Raw genomic sequence first — 13,234 nt, 5'->3', positions numbered from 1 at the left:
TAGTTACCTGATCTTATCTTGTGTGCGGGCCCATATCTGGAAAGGATAATAAGGTTATCTCATTATTTTGTTAAGTAGTAAGTTTTATAGCATCTGTTGTCTTTTTTTTTTTCTACTCTAAATTATTTATTTATTAGCCACAGCGCATGTGTGGAGGTCAGAGGACAACTTATGGGAGCCAGTTCTCTTCTTCTACCTTGTGGGTCCTGGGGATCAAACTCAGGTCTTCAGACTTGGAGGCAAGAGGCTTTACCTGCTGAGCCATCTTGGAGGCTCTGTAGTCTTTCTTGAGACTGAGTATTTAGTGTAAGGGCTCCTGGATCACTAGGAGTCAGGCTCTACATGTCTGTGTAAGGTACGACAAAGTTTTTGGGGCCAGACTCCAAGCAGTCAGTGTCTACCAGTTAAAGTGTGGGAGTGTCTGTCTCTAGAAGCTAAGTGCCATGCCCAGAGGGACCTTTAACCCTCTAAAACAGTGCCACTAGATGGAGACCAAGTGTTTAAACTTGGGAGCCCATGGGGACATTCCACTCTTTAGAGGGAGTACCAAGACCCTCTTCCATGTTCTTTAGCAATATGCCCACCCCACATGTAAGGCCTAGTGGAGGAGGCAAGGCTGGCCCCTGAGGTGCCTATAGGTGGGACGAGGTTGTGCCCAGCCCACAGGGCAGGTGAGTGAGGAGAAATAGAGACTTCCCCTCCCCTCCCCCCAGGATGGTTGGAGTGTTTATGAAAAGGCTTGATATTCATTAGCGTTTAGGCTTCCTAACAGCTCATGAGGAAGTTGTTATTAGCTCAACGTTATAAATGAGAAAATCAAGGCTCCGACAGCAAGTTACACAGCAAGCAGAGTGTGACCCAGGCTTGACCCCAGGCAGTCTGACTTTAAACCCATCTTTACTGCTGAGTCAGGCCCGGGGCATGCAGGCCACTTCTGTCTGAAGGGAGTTGGGTCAGTTTCTCACTACCTGCTGTGGGCCCTGGGCTTCTTGCTTTACTTGTAGCTGAACTCAGAAGACATCGTGTGACTGTTTGAGGACTATGGATTTCTTTTATCATCTGACTCCGTGTGTGGAGCACTCAACAATTACCACAGACTAATTTGAAGAAACTCTGCTCTTGAAACCTGTCTTCTGGTTCCTTTGATATAGAAAGTCTCCCAGAAACAGTACAAACACAGGAGAACAGCTTGATTCATCCCCTGTGCAGTTTGAGCCTTCACTTCATTCATGCCCACATCTTCGAGGCAGCACTTGGTGGAAGAAAGTTGCCAATCTGATACACAAGCTCTCATACGAGAGAAAACTGGGAAAGACTGGCCTGTTCCCATCCGTTGTTGTAACCTAGTAAGGGTTTCTGCAAACTCTTTGGTCTCTACTTCAAATCTCTCAGGTTGCTGCGGGAGATGACTCAGAAAATCTTGAAAACATTCTGATGCATTGGAAACCCCTCACACCCATCCCCATGGGATCCAGTATAGTCAGAAGAATGATTTGATGGATGTAATTCAGAAGTGTCCGCAGACAGTTAAGACCTTAGGTGCAGAAGCCACACCATTTGGGCTTAGCCACTGCTGGCTATGGGATTTTGTCTTGAGAACTAGGTGGAACTCTTTGGGGCTTTGTTTGGTCTAAGAGTGGATGCCTCTTCTCCTGGATCTAGAGGCGTCTTGCTCTGGACCCCTGAGGTAGATCAGTCCAATGTTTGCAGACCAAGATGGATATCAAGAATTAACTGACAGGGGAGACTTTTTTTTCAGATTATGAAGAATACACAACAGATTTATCAGAGGCTACAATCCATATTTAGATGACAATGATGATGAAACAGACCAGATATTGGAGATGCTTATGCAGAGTATTCTTTGGAATCAGAATATAGATAAAGAATAAAATTAGAGTATTTAAAAACAGTTTAGGTATGGTGATTTTAGCAGAACCCAGGAAAGCAGGAAAACATGTGAGACTTGTACTAAATTGAGTTATGTTACTAACATATGCAATTTTAATTTTTGTTAACACTACCTACCGAAATAAACTTCGTTCCCCATAACTAGACATGTGAGTGTGTGTTTATAGCTTATTATATGCAGTTAATTCCACTGTTTTGGCTGTAACAAATTTTTGAAACAAATGAAATGTTGAAAGTAAAACAGACAAACAAAGCTTTTGTGTGACTTTTTTCTCTTTTTTCCATTAATTAATTTATTTATTCACTTTACTTTCTAATCACAGACCCCCTGTATCCCCCTCTCACACAGCGCTTCCCCCTTCCCCTTCCCTTCACCTCTGAGAAGGGGAGGTCCTCACTGGGTGCTAACCCACCTTGGCGCCTCAGGGACTTTTTCTTTAAAGATCATGTCTGCATCTTTCTTTCCTTTTTAAATTGGAATCTTTTTCTCCAGTGTAACTTCAGCTCAGTGGTTTCCAGTTTTCTCCTTTCTCCTCCCCTTCATCCCCTCCCTCCCTTCCTCCCTCCTTCCTTTAGTTCCCCCCATTCCTTCTTTCCTCCTTTTAGCCAGTCCTGAGGAGGATTGAGCCTAGGGTCTCATCTATTCTAGCCAAGCATTGTGCGTTGAGCTCCACAGCCCAGCCCTAAATTAATAAACAACTTTTGGAGCAGTTTTAAGTTCACAGCAAAATTGAGCAGAAGTGCAGATTTCCCATGAATCGAGTTCCCTAGCCCCTCCCCCCACAGCATCCCCTGCCTTTGACACTCTGCCTCAGGACACACAGCATCCCCAAAGAGGCAGCCTCTCAGCTCTTAGCCCTGAACACAGATGGAGACTATCCTGACCTTCGTTCAGGCCTGAGGTGGGAGATGAAATTCTGCCTCACTTCCTGCTCCAGCTCACAGCACTAAGTAGGGTATTTTCTGGAATTTGGCAAGAATCTGTCCCTCTTACTTCCAGCTGTCACCTGCTCTCGACTCTTGTTTGTCCTCCCTGGAGAGATGGAATCCTTGGGTTGGTAACCTGGACTGGTGTCTGTAAGTCTTAGAAGGTACAGAGAGTTGGGCAGGTTTGCTCATGACCTCCTGTGAACCCTTTATGGGTGTTGGGCCTCAGACAGAGGATGGCTTCTGCAGACAGACTGCTGCCTAGGCCTTCTGCTCTGACCTCAGCTAGCAGGATGAGGCACACATGAGCATCTTGGCAGACACCTAGAGGTTGCCTGATATTCAGGCATCTGGAAAGCAGGCTGGGGCAGAAAAAAAAGAGAATCTTTTCTCTCTCATTGCTTGCATCCCACCCTGGGCTTTGGCCTGTCTCCTCTTCCACACATACATACCCATATCTGAAAGGCCTCTTCCTGGGATTATTGTATGTTCTATCTAGTATGGAAGGAGAGCTCAGATTGCTGAAGAAAACTGAGCATGGCACAGCTCATGGCTGCCTCAGGAACTGGCAACTTGGTAGTAGAGTTCAGTTGAATGAACCCCACAGGTTCTCCACATGGCAGACAGGACCAGACAAGCAACACTGGGTTTGCAAAGGCTGGAGAATGAGGTAGAAGGAAGGACTTCCGGTGGCACAGATCTGTGATTGTGCTGTGTGGATCCCAGACACAAGATGGAAAGTTTACAAAGACAGACTTAATTCTGTGTAGGTAGCCAGAAGCACTGCCTTTAGCATGTACCACTGGTTCAGCTGGGTCAATCCCCTGTTAGATTATAATGGTGACAGTTGCTGACTGGCTAGTGGCCAACCCAACTCTGGGTCACTAAGAGGTCAGGGTTGAGCCAGTAGCCCGGGGTCACTCAGTGGACTGAATCTGAGCCCCATGTCTGATCACTTTGCTGAGTTCACACATTGCCCTAGGCCTTGAAACAGACTGGGGTCTCAGGTGTCTTGACACTCGGCTGATGAAGCTTCCTCTCTCCCAATTCTAGCCCAAATGCTCCCTCTGATTTGAACCTCCACTTTCCTTTTAGACAAGTCCCTTTTACCTCAGTTGGCCCTTGTCACCTGTGATGGGATAATCCCTGCTGGAGCTGGCCTTCTAGGTGGTCTGTAAGCTTCAAGGGCAGAGATAACACTCGCAGGTTCACTGCTATCTTGCCGTGGCCTCTATGTATTGGGTCTCACAATGGCTGGATTCCATGACCCTGAATGTGGACCAGTGTTTGGTGCTACACTGGGTTTCCATGAGGTCATACCGTACTTAGAGGAGAGGAGCTTCCCCTAAACCCTGTCATTATAGAGCATGCTTTTGGATAAGAGAGATAAAGGAGCTTTAAGTTAGTTTCCAAAGAAAAGTGTGAAAGCAAGGAAAGTTTCAACACAGAGCCGGGAAAAGCCTCGTGCCCAGGATGCTGAGACATCAGAAGCAAAGCTGGGCCAAGGCTGAGTCAGGCCTGGGCAGGGGAGGAGGAGAGAGGCCACATTTAATTGAAGGTAGGGCTTTGATGGTGGTGTTTCCAGAACAGTGATGAGGAATCATGAGCACCAACTGCAGGTCTCCCTGGATTAACCTGCAGGTGAGTGCCCTATGGAAGCCACACCTGAAGCCTGCTCTGGCCTGGCCTGGCCACAGGCCTTCTCTCTCATGGCCCAGAAGCTGACCCTGCCTCATTCCTCCTCCCCAGGCCTAGCAGGTTGTAGTAATCAGGGATCTGGGATCTTGCCTCCTGGGAACAGTTGGGAAAGTCCCTGCTGCATCAGCCAACAGCACTGTCACAGAGCAGGACTTCCATTCTAAGCTTGTCATGCCTTGCCTACACATCTTCCCTGCGGAAGGTGTGCAGCTTCTGAGTCAAGTTATGCTCCACTTCTTTCCCAGAAGCCATTTGGGCAAGTAGGGAGGGCACAGAGTTTTCCTGTAGTGAGTGCTCTGCCCTTGAAGAACAGTGACACAGACTATTGCTGGGTGAACAAATGGTTGTGACAGTAACACCTGGCTGTCACAGGTTATGAATTCACTCCAGGCCTTTGTTCTGTCTCTCTCCATTCACTTCCTCATTTATGCTCTACCTTCCAACATGGGTTTTATGGTTGACAGGTAAGGAAACCCAAGCTTGGGACAAACGACTTGCCCAAGATCACAGAGGCAGGAAGTGGTGAGGTTGTTGCACACGGAGGTCCATGATGTGTAATAGCTGTTGGGAAACACTAGACTTCCTCTGTCTCTGGGGGATTTGACCCCAAGAACTATTTTTGAAAGACAGAGGCCGAGTCTTACAGCTGGCAACCAGGATAGCCTTTGGTTGTAGTCTTGGTTCCTTCACTTCCATCATATTTGTCTCTGCATGACAGCTTTGCTCAGTAAGTTCTCTGTAATGGGTCCCATTTCCCAGGTGAGGAGACTGAGGCTATTAAAACCCTCTGAGGATCAAATGTATGAGCAAAGGGTTGGGACTAGATCTACAGCTTTGTGCCTCACCAAGCACCTTTCCTGCCTTTTCTCCTATGGGGCGAGGCTGCTCTGTGGGGGGGTGGGGGGGTGACTCACATAGGACACGTGGGTGGTGGGTGTGGCCTCCCTGGTGCCGAGGGCAGGTGGCCCAGCCAGTTTTGCCTCTGATGCCTCATTCCAGCTGTCAGCTATCTCTGTGTCTACGATGAGAGCCTCTGGCCACCTCAGCCACCTTCCCGACGGTGGGTTTTGGGCCCCAGACATGCGGTGATCTCAGTGCAAGGGCTGCCACCATCATCTGGAACCTGCCAGGTAAATCCTTGTCACCCAGGAAAAGCTAGTGCCCCCCTGGAAAGACTAGAGCATGGGCCTGGGATCCTCTGGGCCATGTCTGCCCTTTGCCCGTGGGTCCTAGGAAGGGGCAGGGAGAACTAGGGTTCCTTTTGACAGCCGGCAGAGGAGATAATGCAGGCTCTGACAGGCCCAGGAGCTTTCCCCTGATGTTTGGGAATCTCAGGAAGAGAGAGCGTGTGTCTCCTTCAGCTAGCTTAGGGATGTGAATCTCCATGGCTGAAGCATGATGGGTGTTTAAGACCGGAGTAGCTAACCCAGCACTGAAGAGTGACCACGCCCAGGCACTCTCAGGTATTGAGATAGCAGCTGTGGAGGTCTCCTTCTGGCCCCTGCCTGGTCTGTGTCCCTAGGACAGGCCATTCCAATCCATGTCAGGGCCTAGGAAGGTGTGACATGGTATTTCTTGGGTGAGGGAGCTGGATCGCAGGGCAGGGAGAGAGTCCAGCAGGTGAGGATGCAAAGTGTATAGGGTGAGTCAGGAGCTAATTATAGCTGCTGGAGCCCGAGTCCAGATTGTCCTGACTCCCACTTGCCCCAGCTGTTCAGAGTAGCCCACACTCATGGCCCTAGCACTAGAAGGATGGAGCAGTTGGTATCAGCTATTTCTCAGGAGGGAAACCAGAAGATGAGGGAGGATGAGGCACACCTCTGTCTACTTTTGTTCTTGACTCAGGAAAGCCTAAAAAGGCCCCATTTTGTCTACTGGTTTCTTTGGGTAGAGGCAATATAAGTACCCATCTGGCTTTGACTGTGATGGATGTAGGCAGGGGCTGGGAGCTACTTCTGTAAGTTATCTGAGGTGGCTTACATTGAGGTTGGTCCCCTAACTTCAGAATTACCTCTTCTTGTCCACACTGCCTTTCTATGTCTATCCTTCATGGCTAGCACCCTCTTCCCCCTCCCTGTGTTCTTCAGAACAGCTTCCTCCTGGCCCCTGGGTCACTGTTTCTCTTGCCTCCAAGGCCTGTTCTCCTTCAGGCTCTGTTGCCTATGTAACCCAGAATCTTTCCCTGCTCTCTGCTTCCCTGGCATCAATCTCAGCTTCCAAGTTATGCTGGAGGGCTTCACGTGTGGCTCAGCCTGCTGCCAAGCCCTTCGCTGCCAGGGCTTCCCATGAATTCATTTGGGGTCTCCAGCTCTACCTGCTTCTTGACCCTCACTGAATTGTTTTAAGCCCTGGTCATTGTACAGGCTGTGCCCCCAGCCCAAATGGCATTTCTGCCACATCCCAGTCTGTAAACCATCCTTTGAGATCCATTCCCTAGTCTCTTTGGAAGGTGTATCAGTACCTTTTTCTAACTCAGTCCATACTGACCATTAGTAAAGCATGTTTGGACTGAAGGGTTGGCCTTTTTTATCCTTGGGTAAGGGACTCTGTTTCTTCTAGGTAAGAGGGTATCCATCAGTCAAGGTCTGGCTGTGCTTAGCTTGTGGGGGAAGTTCAAGAGAAGGGAAGCGAGTGAGCTGCAGAGACTACCAGCAGATGCTGAGAAATTCAAAGCCCCCAGCTGTGTTATTCAGAGCAGTATCTAGAGCAAAGGAAGTGACATTGATGTCCTGTTAACATTTTGAATTCAAAGTCTTAGGTGGGATATTGAAAAAGCAAAGTTAAGTGTTAGAAGTAAGTCTGCCTAGAGAGTAATATGGCAGGAGATGGTGATGGGTGGTTAGAGGCAGGGTAGTCCTTTCCTGGGTGCTATGCTGGGCTCTTCTGGGGCTTTGGAAGCTGGGGATATGGAAACTGCAGGAACAGTTTGCTTGTTCCCAAGAAGGGCTGGCAGCCTGGAAAGATAGGGAGGAGATGGATGGTATGGCGGTCTGAAGCCGCCAGACGTTACCTTCTGCCCGCTCAACCTCAGCATACACCTCAGGTCCAGCAATGAATGCCCACTCCAAGGAAATGGTGCCCCTCATGGGCAAAAGAACCACTGCACCCAGCGGGAACCCTGTTGTGCTGACAGAGAAGAGGCCAGCAGATCTCACCCCCACCAAGAAGAGGTAAAGCTTGGGCCTGAGTGTTATACAGTGTGGGACACTGGAGCTACCCTCCAGGGATGTTTGCTTCACACTGACTCAAGATCTGTTATTCGGGGTGGCCTGATGACAAGCTGGGTATAATTGGAGGGACAGCACTGCATATTCAGGTGCCTTTCCTGAGGTCTTCCTGACCGGTATAGGAAGAGGGTCTCCTTGGAGGAGTTAGGGAACTCTGAAGCAAGAACATTCAGGAAGACATGAATGTTCATCCCTTAGAGGGATGAGAGTTGCTGAAGCCATTCTTGAGAACAGGAGTAAAAAGGTAGGTGTCATTCTAGGTAGTCAGGATCCTCAGGTGGGCATGTTTTTCTCTCTTACACAAATGGCTTTCAATCTACTGTGCAGTCAAGTCTGCATAATGGGCTATATTGGGAAAGCCTGAGAGGACAGAAGGTGAGATGGATTCACTATTGTGCAAAGTATAACATATTTATAAGAATAAAGTGTGTTTTGGGAGGCATTGAAACAGGAGGATCTTGGCACCCAAGGAAGAAGGTAGTTGTTTTGGGCTAAGCTGGATAAAGAGGATCATAGCTAAGCAGAATATGCCTGGTTTGTCCTGTGGCCATTGTCAATTAACAAGCCGGGCACATAATACTTTTGGCTGAGTTTTTTTTTTTTTTTTTTTTTTTTTTTCTTTTGAGACAAGGTCTTGCGATTTTTCTCAGGCTGGTTTGATATATAGCCAAAACATCTTGAACTTAGGATCCTTTACCTTCTGAGTGCTGGGACTGCAGGTGTGTAGCGCCATGCTTAGCTTCGGCTATTTTAATGGCTGTGTGTTTTGTAGGGCTTAAGATGCATGGCATGGTCAACTGGAGGAAAAATGGAGGTTACAATTGAGATGACTAGCGTTGTGTTGAGCTACATCTGTATATGAGGGCACTACTAATGACATCGACTTAAAAGACACAGTTAATTGCCATTATGCTGACAAAGTGGTTAGCACAATCAGGATGGCCAGTGCTCAGCATATGATTTTGATTGTATGAGGCTCCTGCGAGCTGGGCAGGGCTGGAGTGCTTTTGTCTCACTTCCAAGATGAGGATATGGAGGATGCTGGGACAGAAAACAACCTTCTAGAGCTCCATGATAATCTTTCAATCTTCCATTGATCGGATGCCTCTCAGTTTGGCCAAGCTAGAGCAAGAGGCTTGTTCAGCTGTGCTTTCCCTGGACCAGGGTGGCCCATAGTCTAGGATGGCTCATTTACTCTGCCTCTTCTGCCGTGATGATCCTCAGGCGAGGGGGGCATCACAGGTGATTTCCTGAAGAAGGGCGTAGGGAGATTGGAATTTTGGGAACATTGCTCTGAATGACCCATGTGGACAATGCACTAGGAGGATGTGCAGTCAGGGAGATGCTGAGGAAGCTGTTGGGAGACATGTGAGGTCTGAGCCTGGGTGGTCAGAAATGCAGGAAAAGATAGACGAGAGTGGAGTTAGTCACAGGATCTCCTGGGGGCAAGAACAGAGATGGAAGAGGCAGGAGATCCATCCTTCTGGTGCAGTAACTCAGAAGGAAGGTGGTTCACGTCAGTCATAAGCCCATCCAAGGAGAAGCAAGGACAGGAGCAGTGAGCCAAGCTCAGGTATGAAGTACCAAGTGAGAGAAGCCCAGAGCACACTTAGGCAGAGCTCCCACCTTGGAGTTCAGGAGAGAAAGCTAGTTCAGGTGAGATAGGTAGCATGGGAGTGGGGACAGCCTAGAACTTCATGGGCCCATCCAAGAAGTAGCAGAAACACAGTTAACCCAAGCCAATATGGTCCATTTTCCTGGATCTCCCTCCTTTTTACTTTCAGGAGAGATTTGGTAATAAGGAAAGGATTGTGGACAGGGTAAAACCAAACCAAACCAAACCAAACCAAACCAAACCAAACCAAACCAAACCAACACCAGGTTTTTCTACATCAGGGCCAGCTGAACTGGGTCTGTTCATGAACTTAAGTTTCAGGTGCAGAGTTACTGGTTAAATGACTGCCTGGCCCAGCCAATGCTAATGAGGTGTGACTTTGTCTCCTAAAATGGTGGTCCCAATGGCTTTTTGAGGGTCCTCATGTGAAGTTTTGAGCCTTTCAATCAGAACTGAGGATAAGATGTGGTTCTAAAGAGAAGAAGGAAAATAAAGGCTAAATTACAGCTGAAGACAGAGTATAATGCCAGTCACCAGGGGGCTGTGAACTAACGGGAGAACTGAAGGCTCCAGGCGGTCTATAGGTCTATAGAGGGGAGAGATCTTTGGACCTGGGAGTTTTCCTGAGCCATCATGTCATTCCTTGAGTAGTTGCCACATTGGCCTCCTTATTGGGCCCTAAGCAAGGTGACATACAGGGTCAGAGAGCTGGCCTTGTGGAGTTCAGACACTTGAACATTTCTTGGGTCAAAGCAGATGGTAGACAAGCCCCTATCTACCCCAAATTGCTTCCTGGTCTTGTATTTGTCTCTTCACAGTGACAGAAATGGTGGAGAAATGATATACAGCTGTCTGTGCACCTGAGTTAACCACACCCAGGTTGCACCCTTTGGCCTAGACCAAAGGAATAAACAATCAACATTTGCAGCAGGCAGGAGCCAGGATGTCATATGGTCCAGGCCTTACCACGTGCTTATGATGGTGGGTGGGATGTGGTTGTGTAGTGTCAAGTAGGGCAGGCATGGATCAGGCCCTGCCTTGCGAGTTAGGCCCTTGCTTAATCATTTGACCTTCTCCAGCCAGGCTGTCATCACTCCTCTCTCCACATCTTGTCCTTTGGGATCCAAAGTTTTCCTTTTCCATTACAGATGTCCTGTCTAGCCTAGGAGGCATTTCTCTCTCTCTCTTTTTTTTCTTTAGGGTTCTTCTAGAACCATGGCATACGTTATCCCAGTTAGCACAGCACAGAGCCTCCCATTCCTGTTCTCAGTTATAAAGGCCTTCATTGTTCTTGTATGTCTACAACATACAAGAATCTCTCCCTGAAGAGATTGATGTGGTCACTGGGACATATGTGTCAACCCTGGTTGCCATCTCTGAGGATGGGGGTCCCTGGAAGGGGTGCTTGTCGTCTTGTTATCCCTTAGTTACATACACTGGACAATTAGTTCTGAGTAAGTGGATGAGTCAGTGAGGGGTCAGGTGAGGGAATGAGGGCACGTGTGAGCCAATGAGGAAGCCACCCAGAGGCTCAGCACCAGCCAGGCCACTGCGCAGTGAGATGATGCTTTCTCCCTCCTTGGGGCCTCAGTTTTGGGCCTGGGTGCTGGATACTTGCATGATGTGGCTTTTGGAGCCATCCCTGATCTCTTGGAGGAGTCCAAGAGAAGATGGGACCTGGTGGGGAAGTGGCAGAAGAGCCCACTTGAGCTTTGTGTGTTAGACTGAGGAGGGGGTGGGAGAAGGTGAGAGCTTCAGCAGTTGGGAGCACAGCCAGTCCCAGGGAGGATTCAGCCATCACCATTGATCTGTCCGAGTACTGGTCTTACCCACAGACCTCTCCACCTTACCTACTTGATTGCTTATTCCCTCTCTACCCATCCATCTATCCACCTCTTAATATTTTACCATCTACCCACTGTTCATCTATTAACTCATCTGCCCTTCAGTCTGACCAGCCATTGTTCCTTCCACTCGAATACTTCTCACCCATCACCCATCCTTTCTTTTTTATTTTTTAATTTCAATTAATAAATTTGTTTTACATCTCAACTGAAATTCCCCCTCCTTCCTCTCCTCCCAGTCCTCCCCTCCTCCCCTCCCCCAACATCCACTCCTCCCTTTCTCTTCAGAAGAGAGGAAGCCTCCCATGGATATCAACCAGCCTTGGCACATCAAATTGTAGTAAGACTCAGCACATCTTCTCCTGTTGATGCAGCTCAGTAGGGGGAAAAGCATCCCAAAGGCAGCCAACAGAGCCAGAGACAGCCCCTGCTCTTGCTGTTAGGAGTCCCACATGAAGACCAAACTACACAACTGTCACATATGTGCAGAGGGCCTACATCAGTTCCTGCAGGTTGTCTGGTTGGCAGTTCGGTCTCTGTGGGTCCCTATGGGCACCTATCCATCCATATATCTTTTCGTTTATTTATTTATTTCATGTATGTGGGCACACTGTCACTGTCTTCAGACACACCAGAAGAGGGCATCAGGTTGCCATTAAAGATGGTTGTGAGCCACCATGTGGTTGCTGGGAATTGAACTCAGGACCTCTGTGCTCTTAACCACTGAGCCATCTCTCTAGCCTACCCCATATAATATCTTTTCAATGGGGGGTCTTCAGAGTTTCAGGACCACTGGTAGGGAATCAAGGTTGATTCTGGAAATTCAAGGATAATGTCATCATAGTGTCTGCCATTGGGAAACTCACAGCTGAATGACAACGTATTGTCTAGAGCAAAGAATGAAATGGCCTATCTGTGCTATGCATCAGTCTTGCTTTGAAGCCAGCTTTGATCAACCCACTGGAATAGCAGGTCTGGAAAAGAAGGGAGTCTGCCTTTATCATAGAGAGCTACAGGACCATTGCCTGTCACACTGCAGGTACTTGATAAGTACTTGTGAGTAAAGCAGCCTCAAAGGCAGCATAGGCTCAAGGGAAGACCAGATCAAATTTTCTTGGAGAAAAGCCATGGGTGTGGGTTTGGAGCTCTGTATAGAGAAAATCTAGCAATTCTCAACCAAGATGTCTTGAGGCTGAGTGCTAGTGGATGTGCTTGGGACCTCTGAGTCAGACTGCCAGAGTGGAGTGGGGCAGTGGTAGTTCAGGGTATGGTCATCTGACTAGTTGACCTCCAATGTCCCTCTCAGCTGGATAGCCTATAAGTGGATGGTCTTGGAGTAGCTGGGAATCATCTGACCTAATCAGTATCCCATCAGCTGAGGATTCCTGGTCTAAAGACGGAGAGTGCCTAGCTGGAGGCTGATACAGACCAGAACCCAAGTTTTGAGTCCCAGTCAAAGATTTTCCTCTCCCTTTGTTTTCTCTCTTTTGATATTTTCATCACCTTTGAAGTATTTGCTCTTAGCTAAGGCCAGAATTTCAATCTCTCCCTCCCTTCCTCCTTTCCTCCCTCCCTCTGTCCTTTCTCTGTTTCTCTCTTCCCCCAACCCCTTCAACAGATTCTTAACCGGTATCCCAGACTGACCTTGAACAATCTGTTTGAGCTGTCTGAGCGCTCCATAGTGTGCGTGCCTGGCAGACAGTTCCTCTTGATGGTCAGAAGCTAGAAGGGGGAGGGCCAGTGTGTCCTCTGCTCCATTTATCCCTTCTTCCTGGGTTAATGATGAGATTTTGTTTTGTCTGTGCCTAAAGTGAGGAGAGGACTTCCCAGGCCAACCAGGATTTTCCTCATTGCTCCAACTGGATAGCCTTCTTTTAGCTAACCCTTGCAGTAGATTTGGCTGCAAGCAGGTCCAGAGGACTAAGCTGAGAGCAGAGCAGAGCAATGTGCATCCCTGTGCCAGTTACTAGCCTGGCAGCGGGAAGCAGTTTCTATCTATGGCCAACTGGAGT

General features: G+C 48.3%; 1 protein-coding gene across 3 annotated transcripts in view; it reads left to right on the top strand.

Annotated features, from left to right (window-relative positions):
• The first annotated feature begins 5,175 nt into the window (after positions 1–5,175).
• Positions 5,176–13,234, top strand: part of Trpv3 (transient receptor potential cation channel subfamily V member 3) — a 32,531-nt gene continuing 24,472 nt past the window's right edge. For all 3 annotated transcript variants that reach the window (XM_076936363.1, XM_076936362.1, XM_076936361.1), the window contains exons 1-3: positions 5,176–5,263; positions 5,536–5,666; positions 7,580–7,706. In XM_076936363.1, the coding sequence (XP_076792478.1) occupies positions 7,588–7,706 (119 nt within the window). In that variant the 5' untranslated portion in view covers positions 5,176–5,263; positions 5,536–5,666; positions 7,580–7,587. The remainder of the gene's footprint in view (positions 5,264–5,535; positions 5,667–7,579; positions 7,707–13,234) is intronic.

This window comes from Arvicanthis niloticus, chromosome 6 (assembly GCF_011762505.2).
Source record: "Arvicanthis niloticus isolate mArvNil1 chromosome 6, mArvNil1.pat.X, whole genome shotgun sequence".
In the NCBI taxonomy this organism is placed as follows: domain Eukaryota; kingdom Metazoa; phylum Chordata; class Mammalia; order Rodentia; family Muridae; genus Arvicanthis; species Arvicanthis niloticus.
The sequence above is the reverse complement of the archived record's forward strand: the minus strand, read 5'-3'. Positions and strand labels throughout refer to the sequence as shown.